General features: G+C 47.3%; 1 protein-coding gene across 1 annotated transcript in view; it reads left to right on the top strand.

Moving 5' to 3' along the window:
* LOC137438679 (solute carrier organic anion transporter family member 5A1-like) overlaps positions 1–19037 on the top strand; it is a 104855-nt gene that overhangs the window by 34447 nt on the left and 51371 nt on the right. Inside the window, exon 3 of the mRNA XM_068133921.2 lies at positions 2941–3152. Coding sequence (XP_067990022.2) covers positions 2941–3152 — 212 coding nt within the window. The remainder of the gene's footprint in view (positions 1–2940; positions 3153–19037) is intronic.

Below are 19037 nucleotides of genomic sequence, written 5' to 3'. Positions count from 1 at the left end.
GTGTTTCCTTTTATGGGCCACTCATCCACTGCCTTTTCCTCTTGAATCATTTTGTTAAATGTCCTGGTGTAATAATTGTGGAAAGCATCAAGTTGCTTTAGCCGGAAGTTTTAAAGTTTGGAATTTTTTGAATTGTTTTTTATTTTTTTATTTACCAATTTATCACTGCGGGCATTTCCCTTATATTATGTTTTTTTCTCTTCCAAGTGTTGGATCCACCCACCCGAGTCCCTGACCCAACCATCCCTCGCTGGCTCACCTAGAATTTCTCCCTCCGTGAGTCAGCTCGCAGGCCACCCAACATCTACAGGGCCAGAGTAGCCTCATATCGGTCCCGGCTTACCCCGTTATTCCCTTCACAGTCGACAAAACCAGCGGCATCTGTCATGAGCATCTTAGCACGAGAAAGCCGCTTGCGTCTCGATGCCATTGTGTGTGTGTGTGTGTGTGTGTGTGTGTGTGTGTGTGTGTGTGTGTGTATGTGTGTGTGTGTGTGTGTGTGTGTATGTGTGTCAGTGACGTCGTTTGTGTGTATATCAGTGTCGTCGTTTGTGTGTATCTCAGTGAGTGTGTGTGCGTGCGTGCGTGTCAGCATGAAGCCTTTTCTTTGATTTATATATAATTCCACACCCCTCGACCATTTCCACCAGATTTTGCATACGTGCTGGGGGTACCAGGATCAGGTCACGGGCACAATGCCCCTCTCTAAAGGAACCTCTCATTTATGTACGTTTGTGCAAGTCTGATAAATCAAGACACTGACATCAATCAAGGAAATTATTATATTTGGCCCATCATTGCCATGGTGCACTCTCGGGTTAACTTTTGCTACAGCTTTAAACAACAATCTTCTTCATGGCTTACTAAAGTCTGAATAACCCTATCTTGATTGGGTGACCAGTATGTTAATTACTAAAACAAACGAACACCAGAGGAAGAGGTTCACATCACCAATATGGAAAGGTCTTCCAATGCTACAAAATCTTCCAACGCTACATCATAAACAGAACTTTCACACTACAAAATAAAAACAAGAAAGAGCAATCACAGATTACAAACCCTCGCCTGGATGTATTTTCAGTGGTTTTTAAGGCTTTTGTGTTAAAAGAAATATGGCGGCCGAACCACGTAACCGATGATGTCATCATTGTTTTTTTTCTAAACAAATTTATTCCTAGATTATGCTCAAGAAATTTCATCTTGATCTGATGAAGTTTTGTACTTGTCGAATTATGACATCATAATGGAGGCACTTATGACATCATCATTAGCATATTTTATTCCCCATGGAGAGTTCTTTACAATGAGCCATGTCTCAATATTTTCTATTCAGCGCTTTCGGAGCTATAGAGGTGCAAAGTTTTTTGGTTTTTCCAAGATGGCGGCCGAACCACGTGACCGATGACATCATCATTATTTTTTTTACTCCACCAGTTTATGCCAACATGTTGCTCAAGAAATTTCATCTTCATAGGATGAAGCTTTGTACTTGTGGAATTATGACATCATAATGGAGGCACTTATGACATCATCATTAGCATATTTTATTCCCCATGGAGAGTTCTTTACAATGAGCCATGTCTCCATTTTTTCTATTCAGCACTTTCGGAGATATAGAGGTGCAATTTTTTTTGATTTTTCCAAGATGGCGGCCGAACCCCGTGACCTATGACGTCATAATTATCATAAAAAAATTACACAGCTGGAGTTGCACCTATGGTGAAAATTTCCTGTCAATCGGACCAATGGTTGCAGAGAAAATCCTATTTATTCTGTGCGGACAAACAAACAGATAAACAAATGAAAAATCAGTCAGAGACCTGGACTTGCCGGAATGTAATTTTTTATTGGCCATTTTGGATCATTAAAAGTAAATAATGACCTCTGCCAAAGTTCAAACGACGTGGGTTTAATCTCTACATGAAAGAATTCCACATAGCTATTTGGGCGGTGTATAAGCTAACAGATCGCTGTCTCCATCGATCTTGCCAAGGCCGTAACACCTATCGGCTCAAAATCCTTTTAACTGTTGATTTGGTAGTTTTTACAATGAAGGAAACACGTTTCGGTAGTACATACGACATAGCGATTGTGAATGTCACAGCTCGGAGGTGTGTTTCGCCTCGCATCGCAGTGACAGCGAGCACCAACATGGCGGCTGTAAGATTAAAATCTGGCTTCAAGCCCCCTCACCACCTAAGCTAAAGCCTTCAACCAGACATATTAACATGCTCCTCCCCCTTCATTCCCGTTCTTCAAAGCAAAGCGGTAAAAATTGTTGTATCGCCATTATATATTACTAGCAACTGTAGGGCGGGGCTTCAATTTTATGTTCAATTCAAACGTTTTGGGTGACCTTGAGCTTGACATTGAGCCTAGAGAGTTAAAAATTTGGCACAGTCTATTCCAGGGCAAGGCAAATATGTGTGCAAAGTATGGCGACGCTATGTGCAACGATGTAGACGTAGTACTGCGCACAAACGGATAGACAAACGGATAGACAAACAAACCAACCAACCAACATACGTGCCGGAATCTTTCCCGGCAAGTAACAAACCAACCAACCAACATACTTGCCGGAATCTATTCCGGAAAGTAACAAACAGACAGACAAACGGACTCAAATGCAATACCCTCTCCTCAGGCGAGGGTATTAAAAACTACAAAATAAAAATAAAAAACTACAAAATAAAAAGCAAACTTGCAAATGGGCTATTTTCAAAGCATCTACAGAAAAGGTGGGTTTGCTCAGTTGTCAAGGGCTGAATTAAAAGTTTTTTCAAACATTGTTTTTCAGCCTCTGTCTTTCCTTTAATCACGTCCCAAAATGACCGCAGGTATGTTTGAGCAAGAAAAATGTGGGTTAAAATTGAATTATTTTTTTAACTTGGTCAGTTATTTTGATTTTTGTACTCATGTGTTTTAAACTTTGATCCATAGGTGGGGAGGTTTCCTGGCTTGCGCAGCCGCCATGGTTTTGGTCATCGTGCCAATGTTTGGATTTCCAAAGAGCCCACCACGTCACAAGTTGAAGGAAGGTCGGAAGAATGCAAATATTGAAGACAACGACCAACTGAAGGAAAAAGAGGCTGTGGCAGAAGAATTAGAGAGTGGCATTTCTTCCTCGTTGGGCTTTGGCAAAGATATTCGAGGTGGGGAGACGTGGCGCATGAGAAATTTAAATTCTTGCAGAGTTCCTTCAAACGTAACAAGTGTTAAATAACTTGTTTTCGGATGATGTTGTGCTAATGTCATTTTCCACAAAGTCCTCTAAAGTTAGAGCATACTTTTAAATCTAATTCGTTCGTTTCTACAGTTGACAACAAATCGTTCAATCAGTTTGGCACTTCCTGCTGGGTTTTTATCAATACCTTCAGATGCTTTTACATTCTACATGGCTGCGGTGGATGTTGTTGTTACCTCCGCCACCAAAGGTGGATGGAGGTTATGTTTTCAACCCTAACTGTTTGTTTGTCTGTTTGAACAAGATATCTCAAAAGGTTGTGGACGAATTCGGACAAAATTTGGCAGAGAGGTAGTGTGGATCTGGTGAAGATTTTGGTGAAGATTCGGATTCGGATCCGGCTACTAGAAATGTTTAAGTGATTCTTCACCATTGGGAGATTGGCCTTGTCAGTAAGACAGTATATTGAGATATTCAGCTTATTTTTTAGGACGAGTGTCCAACATGACCATGGACTGGCAGAATCAAAAAGAGGCGCATAGCCCTCTATATAAGGGATCGTTTCTCTGTATGCAGCTTTAACATGGGGACTGAAAATGTGTTTCTCGGCTTCTACTGGACGAAATCGGCTGCAAATTTCATAAGTAAATCCTTTGTACGTTGAGGTAATATGCTTCAAATTTCAGCAACATCTGTTTCCACATGCTTGAGTTTTACTTAGAAAACCCTCAAAATCACGTTGGTGTCTGTCCATCCATACATCCGTCTGCCCAAAATGTGTTGGTGCTCATATCTCAAGGGCTATACATTGAAACTAGCTGAAACTTGGAATATACATCTGCCAATAGGTTTAGTTAATAGCTGTAAAAACAAATTGGCACAATGGCCTAATGGATAAAGTATCAGATTTTCAAGCTGGGGATTATGGGTTTAAATTCCCTCTGGGTTGAAAAAATAATTTCCCCTTACTTTTTCAAGTCTTTTATATCATCTTGAATAAAGTTTTTTTCGATGAACAAATGCATTTTGTTCGTATTTAAAATGTATCTTGTGAAATATGACAGGGGCATAGAAGAGACCCCTTTATATGGGATGTGCCATGTGGCAAACTTTAGAAAAGAATGGACATTCTGTAGCTTGTAGAAAATTCCAAACAATACAAAATAAGGGGCATTCAAAAATTTTTGTGTGCATGCTGGACTACCCCTGTGTTCTGAGGAGGAACCAAGTAATGCTCCAGAAAAGTTCATATAAAGGGGCACCCTACATCTGGCTAATAAAATATATTGTTACGGACGCGGTTAAGATGTTATATTTGCCGAGCAGAGGCTCCACGACCGAACAGTTATTCCCCGACTAATACCCGATTTGCCCCAAATTTTGGCCGGATCGCGCCACCGCTATTCAATCGGTAAAACTCTAAAGCGACCGAATGCAAAGAGGAAAACGAAGGCAAAGAAAGGTTTGGAAATACTACTAAATTTATTTACTATTCACACACATAAGCAAAAAGACAGCAGTCACGTTTATTTACAAGCACATGAGACGCAGGTGACACAGTGAAAATACTAGCTTATACAGACTTATTGTTACTACCCAGGGACAAGACAAAAGACAGACTACGAGCACACTTACACGGGGAATGATGATAGGGATGGCAGGTGGGTGGCTGGTGGATGGCTGGCGGGATAGGGAGGTCCAATTAGTTCTGCAGCTGATCGACTCGTGGGCAGCCGCCGCTCCTTCGCGGCCCTGCTCCAAACTGCCGTCCAGGCCTCACGCTGCTGTGGCTGCAGTTTCGGTGGCTCCAGCTGCAGCAAATGCAGTTTCAGTGGCTCGAGCTGCAGCAAGTGCAGTTTCGGTGGCTCGAGCTGCAGTGAGTCCTGGACTTCTTCTCGTCTCTCTGTCGTCAAAGCTCATCTCCCTTGTCTTTCGGTAAAGGCTCATCTCTCTTCTGCCGCTTGGGAAACGCCCTGCCGTGGGTTATATAGGCCCCACCCCTCAACCTTCGCGAACCTCCTCGATCTTTCTTTCCACACCCTCTCAAAGTCCAACCCCTTGTTCGTGGTTGGTTGAGTGGGGCTGACTCACTCCTCCCCTCTATGACGAGGTGGGGACCCGCCTTTCTTCCCCAACCCTGCCTCGTGGTCAATGGCGGCAATTGGAGCGGAGGTAGTTTCCAATCGAGGAAAAGGGGGAATGGAGGTTTTGGGAATGGGAATGAAGGGAATCTATCTCTTTCACTTGGTGCAATGGAGTACTTCTATTAATGGGAGACACAGCCTTACCCTAAAACACAGAATAAGATATAACTATCGAACAGGGGTATTCTATGATTGGCTGACGTGTATGCTTGTGGACTAATTATGGGACGCCCTTTTGACCTTTACACAGCTCCGGAGGCAGGAGGCGCAGAATAACCAATAATAATAATAAAGCACACAATAAAAAAAACACAATCCTCATATCCGCAACAATATTTACTTCTTCATGCAGGTGTATTAATCAAATTGGAGCCCCTTCATATTAACATTTCTTGAGCATTACTTGGTTCCTCCTAAGAACACAAGGGTAGTCCATCATGCACACGAGATTTTTTTGAATGCCCCTTATTTTGTATTATTTGGCATTTTCTATAAGGTATGGAATGTCCCTTCTTTTCTATACTTTGACACATGGCACAAACACTTGTATAAAGGGGCCTTTTCTATGCCCCTGGCATTTTACCCAAGAATAGCTTGGAGATATACAGCTTCACCTCTCAGCTGTTTAGCCTGGGCTCAAATCTCTCCCCATCTATAAATTAGCATCCTAGTGTAGTCTCTATGATGGATGTTAAACTGGGCATCTCATCTGGTATTAATTAGTTGATGGACGTGAAAGATCCCATGGCATCATTTGTGCATAGTCTGCTCGCTAATCGCTGGCACCAGGGGCATCGCTGGGCACTGGCCCATGGGGCACATGGCCCGGATGTTTTTTTCCTCTGACCTGATTCTATTTTAACCCCTTGGTTACGATAAAACCACCTTTAGAGGCCATTTTCCCCCACAAAGCGGGGGTTGGCCTTTTTCGGGGACCGTGGTTGTTGTTGTTTTTTGGTCCCCTTTTTGAAGCAATGTTTTACGGCCGGATGCCCTTCCTGCCGCCAACCCTTTTTGTCGCCAACCCTTTTTGTCGCCTTTTACGACAAGCAGGGAATTACCAGTGAACTGGTACTCAATTAGCCGACCTTGGAAGGATGACAGGCTGAGTCAACCCCCCTGGTGTTAATTCAGCGATCGACCGGGATTCGAACCCAGGATCCTAGGATCCTAAGTTGGCACCCTAGCCGCTAGCCCAACACCAGGCGGGCACCCTAGCCCTTGGTTACGATAGGCCACTGTATAACGATTAGCCTATTTTTCTACATATGCCACTGTGCTTAATGTTTTATTGGGGTTCAGGGGGATCTTAAGATTGAGGGGGCCCGGGGCCTCAATCGTTTTGGAAGTTAGCAATGACTCTGGCTGGCACCCTGGCTAAATTCCAAATTCCTGACCAGATTGTGGGTGGTAAGTGGTCAATTGGTGTTGGAGACTCTTTGCCACCAGGTTACACTTTTTGCTATTTTAGAGTGTGGTTGCTGTCTGAGCAGCAGATTCTGCACTTAAACAAATTGCCCAAGTGGTTTGTATGTTTCATTTGAATAGCCTTCTTCAGTTATGAAAGACAACCAATGAATTCTAACATGACCCTATTGTTTCGGAGTGAAGGTACAATTGGTAGGGGTGGGGGGGGGGGGGGGGGCGAAATCGACCAGCTACCACTAATGTTGAGGGTGACGAGAAGGCTTGTATAGTTTGACCACAGATGATCGTGACGTTGGGCTCATGTAATTTGGAGAAGACCTTCTCAATGGAGGAAGACCCTCTCGTGAGCAGGCCGTTGGTGCTCCTATGGTTAGCAGCAAGTGCCCCGCAAGCAGTGACGGAAAGAGAGTGGCAATTCTAAGTGTGGGGAAAATTGCATGCTTGGTCAGGGTCACCCAGATAGCTCAGATGGCAGAGTGCTGGTATGGTTCATCAGAGGACCTGGGTTCGATTCCTGCTTTGGGCGTGTAATTTTCCCATATATGTCAATTAATTATTCATTTTATTTATTTGTATGCAACCTGTGGCTGCTTGGTAGCATCATTCTCTGGGGGTGCGGCTGAGCCGCTGATGGATGCTGGCCTCCGTTACCAATAAGCTGGTACTCATTTTGCCCACCTCGGAAGGATGACAGGCCAGGTTGACCCACCTGGTATTAATTCAGTGGCACGACAGGGCCTTGAACTCAAGACCCTCGGATCTTAAGCCAGTCACCTTAACCGTGTAGCCAACACCAGGCTTTCAGGGAAATATTTCAAGGCTTTGACGAAATGCTTGTGAGGGATTTTCTCCAGAATCCAGTCGTGTTTTGTTAACTCAACTACTCTGCCTCAAAGTAAATCTTTGAAACTGCCACCGTTCTTTTCGACTTGGTTACGCTGCATAGAAAAGGTGAGGATGAGGGTGTAGCCATGGTTTGCACTGATTTATTGACACTTATTGTGGTGTAAGTTTGGGATTTTATAATTATAAAAGGCACTTTTTCTTTTCTCTTTTCTTTTTTTTGTTGCAAATACAGCCATTGCACGTTTCACGTCCATCCCGCACACGCAGTCACGTGTCTGTCATCCATGTATTAGTATTATCCAAATTTGCTTGGAAAGTCATAATCAACCTGTGATCAGGGGCATGGCGAGCACCAATGGGGTGTAGTTTCACAGTGCCCTTCTGAAAGAATATGGCTTCACCTTCCAAATACCCCATGGGCCATCTTAGCTCCATCACATGACAATAGTATGTGCACAATTGATTCATTTTAGAGGGAAGGGAAAACAGGTAAGTTGAGAAAATGAAGCATATGAGGAATAGCAGGTAAGGTAAGAAAGGGAAGGGTACACTGTGATCGAATAATAAGACAACTGTGGGCATCAGCCAGGATTGTAGTTGTATTTCAGTAATCGGCATATATGCTGTATTTGATTTGCCAAAACCTGTATAAATTCCATGGTATTTTGATGAAATCTGGTACAGACATTCTTTCAACATTACAAGATGCAGACGTTTAAAACCATCCCCTCTTCTTTGTTTGAGATTGCTTATAACTATCAGGAAAAAAGGACAAAGGTTTATAGCAAACGTTAATTTTTTCCTCCTCTTCGTATTGATTTGCAACCGACTTGCAACCGAATTTGCAACAGGTGTCTGGAGAAGGAGTTAGCTTCGTCATCGCAACACGTTTTGGTACATACCAGTTAACATGTGGGGAATCTTTCCACAATCTGCTTATTAGGCAACGACCATGTCAATGAGCTTCTACTTTGATACACTTTGTGATCTATAAAATGATCAGTAATGCATCAGGGTATCACAAAATATGTTTTTCGTTATTATTCTTTATGAACAATCAGTCACGTGTTTAGATTAAGTCTGGTGTTGACTTAGCGGTTAGGGTGCTGGCTTGGGATCCTGGGTTCGAATCCCGGTTGATCGCTGAATTAACGCCAGGGAGATTGACTCAGCCTGTCATCCTTCCGAGGTCCGCAAATTGAGTACCAGTTCACTGGTAATTTCCTGTGTGTCGCAAGAGGTGACCAACAGGGTTGGCGGCAGGAAGGGTATCTGGCCATAAAACATTGCTCCAAAAAGGGGACCACGGTGCCCGAAAAGTTTTTTGAGGTTTTGGAGACCCTGCTATTCACTTTTGATAAAATGCGACCTGTTTCTCTATTCGCGGACAAATGCCCCGCAAATGCACGGCCATAAGACATTGCTTCAAAAAGGGGACCATGGTGCCCGAAAAAGGCCAACCCCTGCTCTGCGGTTATGTTACCGATAGACTCCGAAACGGAGAGGCTCACGTGCTTGATATTTGGCATAGATATGGCCATTGAGCCTGGGACGAACATGGCCGAGACCATATTTGACGAGATCCATATTTTTTATTCATATTTACCTCGGCGCATTTCAGCGAAGTACCCGCTAATCTCAGCCAGTGCCAGAACAGCTCGCTGATTCGCTCAGAGCAATCACGTGATGTTCCATCCCGTCACACGTCACACGTTTGCACGTAATTCAGGGCGAAAAGCAATTGCGTTTTTTCACCTTTATGCGATCGTGTTTTGTGTCGATTTTGTGCGATATGAATTAAATTTTAATTCATATTTCGTGTTTACGAATTCGAATACGAAGGATTTCCCCTTTCCCCTTTCGATTTCGAATACGAATCGAATATGAGCTTGAGTCGAGAGGGCGAATGTACGGGCTGGGAAAGTACGGGTCTCCCTTCCCCCGCCCGGCAACGCCGGTACTGGAGGGCGTGGGTCACAGGATCGGTGAGTCTCCAAAAGCCGCTTCGTGCTCTTGCGAAGATGCAGGACGATGTCGCGATTGTTGTGCTGCTCTCCGACCATGAGAACTGCAACGTCATTGTTGACTGGCCCTCCCCTTCCCCCTCCCCCCCCTCCCCCCTCCCCCCTCCCCCTCCAACCCCCTCCCCCTCCCCCTCCACCCCCTCACCCTCCCATCCATCACCCTCCACCCCCCCCTCCCTCCTCCCCTCCCTCCTCCCCTCCTCCTCACATCCCTCCCACCCCCCTCCCAATCCCCCCTCTTCTACCCTCTCCCCCTCCCCCTCTTCTCCACCTCTCCCCCTCCCCCTCTTCTCCCCTCCCCCCCCTCTTCTCCCCTCCCCCCCGTTCCCCTCCCCTCCCCCCTCCCCTCCCTTCCCCCACCCGGCAATGCCGGGTACTTCTGCTAGTGGCCTATAAAGGTGGTCAGATTGCAGTTACGTCCCACGTGCACGGTATACAAGGCCGCAAACTGTTTTGATGTGGCCACTGTTGTATCATATTATTGCTCATGGTGATGCTTTCCATGTCTTGCACAGGTATTGTCTGGAAATTGGCTGCAATTACTTTCGGCACTTTTGTGTTTACTGTTCCAAGTCCTGTGATGCCAATGGTTCCACATCATTTCACCCAACTGGATGCTTTGGCAACATTTACACACAGTTGTCTTGCTGGCCTTACAAGAGATAGATCAATTATTGAATAGACCAATATTTGACCCACGTATAAACAATTTCTACAAAAAAATGAAGATTTCCTAATATTGGCCGAAGGTCCGTCTTTTGGGATTGCCATTGGTAACGTGTAACCTAGTGCTACCCTGCCGCATGGTCGAGTTGTCTGCGACTAAACTGACACCCCTCACTGGCTTCGCTGGTGGGGATGGTGTGTGTGTGTGTGTGTGTGTGTGTGTGTGTGTGTGTGTGTGTGTGTGTGTGTGTGTGTGTGTGTGTGTGTGTCCTCTTTTACAAACCTTAGTCCACGTATAAAACGTATTTACATGAGAGTAGCTGCATCTAGAAAGCAATTCTCTCTGTCTGCCTTTAAGTTAGCAATGAAATCAACATTGCGAACTGAAAAGCAGTGATTTATAAAATGCTACCAAGCTACCAACAATAACATTTGCATTTATTAAAGGTGTCGAGTCTTTATCATCTGCAAGTGTACATATAGGCCGGTCATTTTACGAATATACCCACCACAAATTGCAATAGTAATGAAACTTGGCATTTTTGCTTCTTTTGACCCATGTAATAACATAGTAAAAGTCAAGGAATAACGAGGCATTGGAACACATTCATTTCGAGCAACCACTTTTTGACAGTTATGCATGCACGAAAATAAGCTAATAAAAATGGCACAAAATAATGCACTTAATTTGTTATTTCGTTCACATTCTCAAAAGATGTCAGAAATGTAAGTGTTTAAGAGTGTAAGAGTGTAAGAGTGAGACGGCAGCAAAACTGATCAAAAGTGATGTGAAATTAGTAGAACAGTCGATAGATATTGTTGTGAATATGAGAATGTTTTTTATTTTGTTGTGGTGGTAAAATGTTGTTGTAAAAGGTTGTTGTAAAATATCACCCCTCCTCCCTCCGTTGTGGTTGTATAAAGGTCAAAGGGCGTTCCCGTAGTTAGTCCATAAAAACATACAGGCAGGACACGATATATCTTTTCTTTTGACAGTTATATCTTATTCTGTGTTTTAGGATAAGGCTGTGTCTCCCATTAATTGAAATACTCCATTGCACCAGTGAAAGAGAATAGACCCCCTTTCCTTCCCATCCCCAAAAATCTCCCTTTCCCTCCCCTCCAAAACCTCCAATGACCTCATATTACATCCCCTCTCGTCATTGCTGAGCCCTCGATTGCCATATTACATCCCCTCTCGTCATTGCTGAGCCCTCGATTCCCAATCACCTCTCCTCCAATAACCGCCATTGACCACGAGGCTCGAGTCAGGGAAGAAAGGCGTGTCTCCACCTCGTCAGAGGAGGGGAGGGGCGCGCCCGCCCGTCGTCGTCCGGGGCGGAGCCCGAGGGTCGTGCGACCAGCCAGGGCCGAGGTGAGCGCCCCGATGGGCGTGTCCAAGACGCCGGCGGCGTGATCGCTGGGGGCGCTATAAAAGGCGCAACCGGAAGAAGAAGAAGGGAGATGCACTCTGGGTTGGAAAAAGAAGGGTTGTTAAGAGAGGAGGAGTTGGTTGCAAGGAGTTGGTCACAGTCGGTTGCCAGAGAAAGGAGTCGGTGGTCAGTTGGTTGCGGTGAGGAGTCGGTGGTGAGGAGTGAGAGAAGCAAGAAAGAGTTGAGGGTTGAGGGACCAGACCAGTGAGACAAGTCCTGGGAACGCAGCGGACGGAGGCCGCCGCAGCAGCGACACCCGGCAACCGCCAAAGGGGGCCTGAACGGCGGTTTGGAGCAGGGCCAACAAAAAGGAACGGCGGCTGCCAAACGCACGATTGAGCTGCAAGACCCCCCCTTGGACCTTTCCTCTCCCTCCAGCCATCCACCTTCTGCCATCCCTGGCATTCCCCGCGTGAGTCAGCGTTCTGTTTGTTCTGTCCTGGGATATAAGTTAAGTCTGTAGGTAAGCTAAATTTGCACTGTGTCACCTGCGTCTTACGTGTTGTAAATAAAACTTGATTGCTCCTTTTTACTTGTGTGTGTAAATAATAAAACCCATTACTCGTCTGTACATCTTCTCGTTTTAATTCCTTGTTTTTCCTCTTGCATTGCGTCGCTTTTGTCTTTTCCCTCATTGAGCAGCTAGGGTGCGATACAACCAACGTTCGGGTGGAATCGGGTGAGTTTTGTTAGGTCGCGATTTTACACCACCGCTCGGTCTATAACATCTTAACCGCGATCTGTAACAATTGGTGTCGGGGAGTGAGATCGACCCGGAGCGCGCTTCACGCGCTCAAAATTATAAAATACCGAAATTTGTTTTGTTTTAAAGGAAAAGCCCGAATTTTGAAATCGCGCCATGGCTGTCCAAGGCGACGGGATGCCGGTGGGAGAGATAGAGGGGTTAGAAGTAACCCAGGACTTCGGGGAAGAAAGGGAGGAGGAAAATGGCAATGTGGTTGCGGGAATATCAGGCGCGCAAAATGGCGCGCTCGCGCACGTGGTTGAAGGGTCCCAAAATAGCGGCGCCGCGGAGGGCGAGCCCGCGGTGGCGGCTGGGGACGCTGGGCAAACCGGGTTTGACCTCAGATTATTCTTGACCCAACTGAATGCAAAAATGGATCAAATGGGGAACCGGATGGAGGCTCAGAATAAGCAATTGGGGGTAATGGGAAACGAAATGGGGGTAATGGGAAACCAAATGGGGGTAATGAGGGACGAAGCGAGGAGTACCGGTGAGGGGTTAGACAATGGGATAAAAGAGGTAAAGAATGGGTTAACGGGGGTGGAAAATAGAATGGCTGCCCAGGAGAATCAGATAGAGGGGATGAAACATGGGTTAACGGGGGTGGAAAATAGAATGGCTGCCCAGGAGAATCAGTTAGAGGGGGTGAAAAATGGGTTAATGGGGTTAGAAAATAGGATGGAGGACAAATTGCAGGAAATAGGGGAACAATCCGCCCGGGAAATCGAACAGATGGGGAACCAGATGGAGGAAATACGACGAGGGGTGAGTGAGGAGGTCTCGGGGCTGCGCGAGGAGGTAAAGCGAGGCGAAAAGCGTATAGAGAAAGAGGTGAGAAATAATACGGCTAAGTTACAAGGGGGAATAGAAGATCTGACGGAGGAGGTGGAGCAGCTGACAGAGGGACAAACTAAGTTAGTGGAGCAGGTTCAAAAGAACACTGCGGTACTAGGAGGGTTAAAGGCGACACAAAAAGAAATTAAAAACGAATTAATAGCGACACAGAAGCAATGTCAGATGGTACGTGAGGAACTGACAATGAGGGTGGAGGAGGTGACAGAGATAATGGAGACAAAGGACCGGCAGGTGAGGATGCACATAGAGACGGTCACGGTAGCCTTAGAGGACGAACTTGAGGAGACGCACCGAGAAATAAAAGAGGTTAAACAAAAATTAGAGGAAGTGGGAGAAGAGGTGAGTGAAATTAAGAAGGGACGGACAGAAACTAAGAGAGAAATCCAGGAGGAGGTAATGGAATATGTGCAAGGTCGGTGCTCAACTCATGATGTGATGCTCACTAACCAAATAAAAAAGTTTGCAGGTGGAAAAGGAGGTGCGAAGACGAAGTACGGAGGTGAGTGGCAATGTATATGATGTGAGAGGAGATTCAGTCGGCTTGGGGGGTGGTGTAGACCCGGGTGTTCGTGAAAGGCCGGTGGTGAAGTGTGTGACAGGTCAGGTGTGCGAAAAACGAGGTGTGCGAGAAAGTCCGACCATGGGGTGTGTGAGAAAAAAGTGCACGCCGAGGAGTGAGTGTGCCGTCAAGAGTGAGTTGGTCGAAGCGCGTGTGCGAGGGAGCACAGGGAAGCGCGGTGTGGTGAGTGTTACGGAGGAAGTAACGAAAAAGTGTGCGCGGGAGGATGCGCGAGAAAGGTGTGTAACGGACGGGTGCATGAGGAAAGAGTGTGCCGTCGAGAGTAAGGGTGAGTGCGCTGTCAAGAGTGGAGGTGAGAGTAGTGAGAGTGAAACGGAGCGTGAGTTGGTTGTGACAGGTGAGCAAGGATGCACACCTGGAATGGTAGAGCGTGTGTGGGAAGGCACATTTGAGTTGGTAGTGAGGCACGTGGTTGGGTGTGCGAGTGAGAGCACACCTGTGATTGTCACAGAGGAGGTGACCGAGAAAGGGGCGCGAAGAGGTGTGTTGGTGAGGTGTGCGAGCGACGAATGTGTGCCAAGGTGTTCGGTGGTCAGGTGTGTGACCAAGTCGGTGAGCGGAGTGAGTGTACCGAGGTGCGTAAGGAAAGGTACGAGGAGAATGGGAACGGCTGCATGTATGAGCACGAAAGGGGTAGCGTATGCATGTAAGCCTGCAGGTGAAGCGTCGACGATAACCGGGTTAAAGGTTAGAACGACTTATAGCCGACTCGGGCCCTCGGTGCGTGCCGGGCTTCGCGTGCCGCGAGAACCGGTGGGGATCCGAACCACGGCGGTTTCGAAAGAACCGCCGTGCGCGATCCACGCTGGGCCTCGCGTGGAACGGCCGCGTCCGGGCTCCACTGGGCGGAGCGGGCAGCCCGATAGGAAGGGTCGTCATGGCGACCACTTTCTATTGAGACGTGCCGGTAGGTCGAGATCGGGACATTGGATGGCTCCACGCTGAGGTGGTGCATGGGATCTCGGCCCGGGTAAGCCTCCGTCCCTGCCCCGAATGCGGGACGTATCCAGCCGCTGGCACAAAACGACCCGCGTTCATTGCTCGGCTGTACGAAGCCGGGCTGTAGATGTGAATTGGCGCACCGAGAGGACCTAATAAGTAGACGGGTGATGGTAATAGTGATAGTAGTGATTTGATACAAAATTTAGAAAAGTGAATAGAATTGGCAGTAAATGGAAAATTTTTGGTTGGTTGGATTTAGGTGTGCGAAATTGATAGTAGGACCTCCCCAATGTGGTGGGATGGCAAATCCATCATCCCTCACATTGTGGGGGCAAATGCGCAATAGCTTATGGGGTGTATGGCAGTGAAAACTAGCCCGGGTGGGTTAGGTTATATTGATAGGGCCCTAGAAGATGACATTAGGTGACGTTAAGTTTAGTTAGTGACTGATACCTGTAGTGGGGACGCAGGTAGATTAGTGTGGATTATAATGACGTGGGAGCGCAATAGTTTAAAGGGGCGACTGGGAAGCGCAAGTTTCAGAGGGGAGTAGTTAGCTGAGATGATGCCGTGTGTGTGAGAATTGAACAGGTGTGATTGCACAGGTGTGCAACTGAACAGGTGTGTGGAGCAGTGTATGAGGGAGTAGTGGTGATTGTGTGTTGTGTTGACCAACTGGTCCAGGAAGAGGAGGAGGGTGCAGGTGGCACCAGGTAGGATTGCACAGGTGTGCAACGACAGGTGAATGAAAGACAGGTGTATGGAATAAATGGTCTGGAGGATTGGAATGGATGGTCGTGGAGTGAGAATGGTGGAAATTGTGGAGTGGAGTGGATGGTGCGAAGGTGTGAATGGGGGGAGAGTGGACCCCCATCACGGATACCCGGGGCGGGTAGTGTAAGAGTTAGGTAGAGGGTACAGGTAAATTGTGGTTGGATATTGGCATCTGTGGTGCGGTTGGAAGAATGATGTTTGGATGGGTGCATTAGTGTTGTGGAAATGGCTGGGCGTGTAGCCTGTTAGTGTGTGTAGTTGGTTTGGGCACTCCACCACTGTAAGGATGTCGGCCAGGTGAGGCCGCAGGTGGGCTCTGGGAGCCGGTAGTAGTTGTTGTGGATGGGGCCCGAGGATCCGGAGGACGGACCCGGGTAGCCCAGTGCCAGAGGGCACCATGGGGTGACAGAGCCAGGAGAGGGGCTGCCCCCAGTTAGATAGGTTAGGGTGAGGAGCTAGGTAAGCTCGGGTGGCAACTACAGTGGTGGAGGTGTGCAGGTGGGTAGACCTGTTGGGAGAGCTACACGTCGCAGCCCAGAAAATGTGCGAGGGCACCGGGAGATGAATCGGGGGAGTGAGACCCCAAATTGAAAAGCACCACAGTTTGGCCAATGGGAATTGGTTTTTAGAACCCATAGTGTAAGAGGGCCAATGGTTTGGCCGGAGAAAGACCCCGGGTAGTGTAAAGTGTGTTAATGTCATTTAGAGGATAGTTAGGATGAAGGATCTCCTCGCACCATCTGCATCCACTCGCCTGAGGTGACAGGTACTCCACACCATGCCATGGTTTAATTATTTTTATGATGCAAATGTTTGGATTGTGGGACGCATCATGACGTGGGTGTGACATTGTGCTTTGATGTTCCATCTCTGCCTCCTTATGAGGATTGATGATGAATTGATGATGGCAAATTTTTGAAGTAGAGGGATTGTGGTGACGAATTTGATATAGGGGAAATATGGGGAAGACGTGACAGTAGTGACGAATTGGTAATGTGTAGGTTTTGTACATATGGGGTAAGGGCAAGGGTGGGCTAGGTAACAGGGGGGTGACGTACGGTAGGGACGAGCTTTCTCACTTCGCCCTCCGTACGCATTTCGCCTTGCATTGCCTTTTTGATGTGTACCCTTGAGACCTTACCCCTCGCTCATCTGTCTTGTCCCCCCTTTTTGTCTCCCACATGAGGACCTGAGCGCCGTTGGGCGCCGAGGGGAGCGTGCGTGGGTCGGCCATTGTGCGCCCGAAATTCCCAGAACCAGCTGTCTGCATCGATGCACCACATTATGGACCACATGTCAGTGGCCGAGCACCACTTATGGACCCCATGGGTTGGGGCAAGGCCCCTCTGCTGGGACCGGCCATGAGGGCCCGAAATCTTGCTGGCGGACCTTGGCCACAGGGCACCGATGCCCCACAGGTGAACCACACGTAGTCGGCCCTGTGGGCCATAAATAAAGATAAATAAAATGGACACGTTTGGGCAAGCTTTATTGCAAATAGGCCGCCAGTAAGCAAAGCAAATGAAAATGACAACAACTGGAAGAAATAATAATGACCAGCAGAGGGAGCCGAAGAGCAAGAGACACCTGCAGGGTTGGGTTTGTTGGTTTTATTTTATTCATTGAACAATGGTGACTGCACCGATTGGTGCTTGGGTGTGTATTGGTGCGTTTTTGGGTGCTTTAATGGTGCATTGATGCAGAGCAGACTGTCCTCCCCCCAGAAAGAACAATTACAGGTCCTGGGTTAGTTTTGTAAATAAAATTAGCGTCAGTGTAAATAATGCTCCCCACCGTCAGTGTATAGTTTGAAGACCATTCCGCAATTCGGTTAACTGTGGGCGTAAGTCTGTTAGGCAGGGTGCAATGGAGCAGCGGGACACATTTATTTATGTTTTAAAACCAGTCGCACTCAGGGTCAGGTTAAAAGTAGAGGGAACTACACCTACGTGCCACACTAAGGTAAAAGTAATAGGCCCGGGACGTGCCTAAGGGGAGGAGGGTGCAGTGTTGTGAATATGAGAATGTTTTTTATTTTGTTGTGGTGGTAAAATGTTGTTGTAAAAGGTTGTTGTAAAATATCACCCCTCCTCCCTCCGTTGTGGTTGTATAAAGGTCAAAGGGCGTTCCCGTAGTTAGTCCATAAAAACATACAGGCAGGACACGATATATCTTTTCTTTTGACAGTTATATCTTATTCTGTGTTTTAGGATAAGGCTGTGTCTCCCATTAATTGAAATACTCCATTGCACCAGTGAAAGAGAATAGACCCCCTTTCCTTCCCATCCCCAAAAATCTCCCTTTCCCTCCCCTCCAAAACCTCCAATGACCTCATATTACATCCCCTCTCGTCATTGCTGAGCCCTCGATTGCCATATTACATCCCCTCTCGTCATTGCTGAGCCCTCGATTCCCAATCACCTCCCCTCCAATAACTGCCATTGACCATGAGGCTCGAGTCAGGGAAGAAAGGCGTGTCTCCACCTCGTCAGAGGAGGGGAGGGGCGCGCCCGCCCGTCGTCGTCCGGGGCGGAGCCCGAGGGTCGTGCGACCAGCCAGGGCCGAGGTGAGCGCCCCGATGGGCGTGTCCAAGACGCCGGCGGCGTGATCGCTGGGGGCGCTATAAAAGGCGCAACCGGAAGAAGAAGAAGGGAGATGCACTCTGGGTTGGAAAAAGAAGGGTTGTTAAGAGAGGAGGAGTTGGTTGCAAGGAGTTGGTCACAGTCGGTTGCCAGAGAAAGGAGTCGGTGGTCAGTTGGTTGCGGTGAGGAGTCGGTGGTGAGGAGTGAGAGAAGCAAGAAAGAGTTGAGGGTTGAGGGACCAGACCAGTGAGACAAGTCCTGGGAACGCAGCGGACGGAGGCCGCCGCAGCAGCGACACCCGGCAACCGCCAAAGGGGGCCTGAACGGCGGTTTGGAGCAGGGCCAACAAAAAGGAACGGCGGCTGCCAAACGCACGATTGAGCTGCAAGACCCCCCCTTGGACCTTTCCTCTCCCTCCAGCCATCCACCTTCTGCCATCCCTGGCATTCCCCGCGTGAGTCAGCGTTCTGTTTGTTCTGTCCTGGGATATAAGTTAAGTCTGTAGGTAAGCTAAATTTGCACTGTGTCACCTGCGTCTTACGTGTTGTAAATAAAACTTGATTGCTCCTTTTTACTTGTGTGTGTAAATAATAAAACCCATTACTCGTCTGTACATCTTCTCGTTTTAATTCCTTGTTTTTCCTCTTGCATTGCGTCGCTTTTGTCTTTTCCCTCATTGAGCAGCTAGGGTGCGATACAACCAACGTTCGGGTGGAATCGGGTGAGTTTTGTTAGGTCGCGGTTTTACACCACCGCTCGGTCTATAACATCTTAACCGCGATCTGTAACAATATGTATCCATGCTCAACTGAATTTTCCGCACCAGAAGAAGCC

The sequence above is a fragment of the Myxine glutinosa genome, chromosome 13, assembly GCF_964187855.1.
Source record: "Myxine glutinosa chromosome 13, kmMyxGlut1.1, whole genome shotgun sequence".
Lineage (NCBI taxonomy): Eukaryota > Metazoa > Chordata > Myxini > Myxiniformes > Myxinidae > Myxine > Myxine glutinosa.
This window is presented reverse-complemented; position numbering and strand designations above follow the sequence as displayed.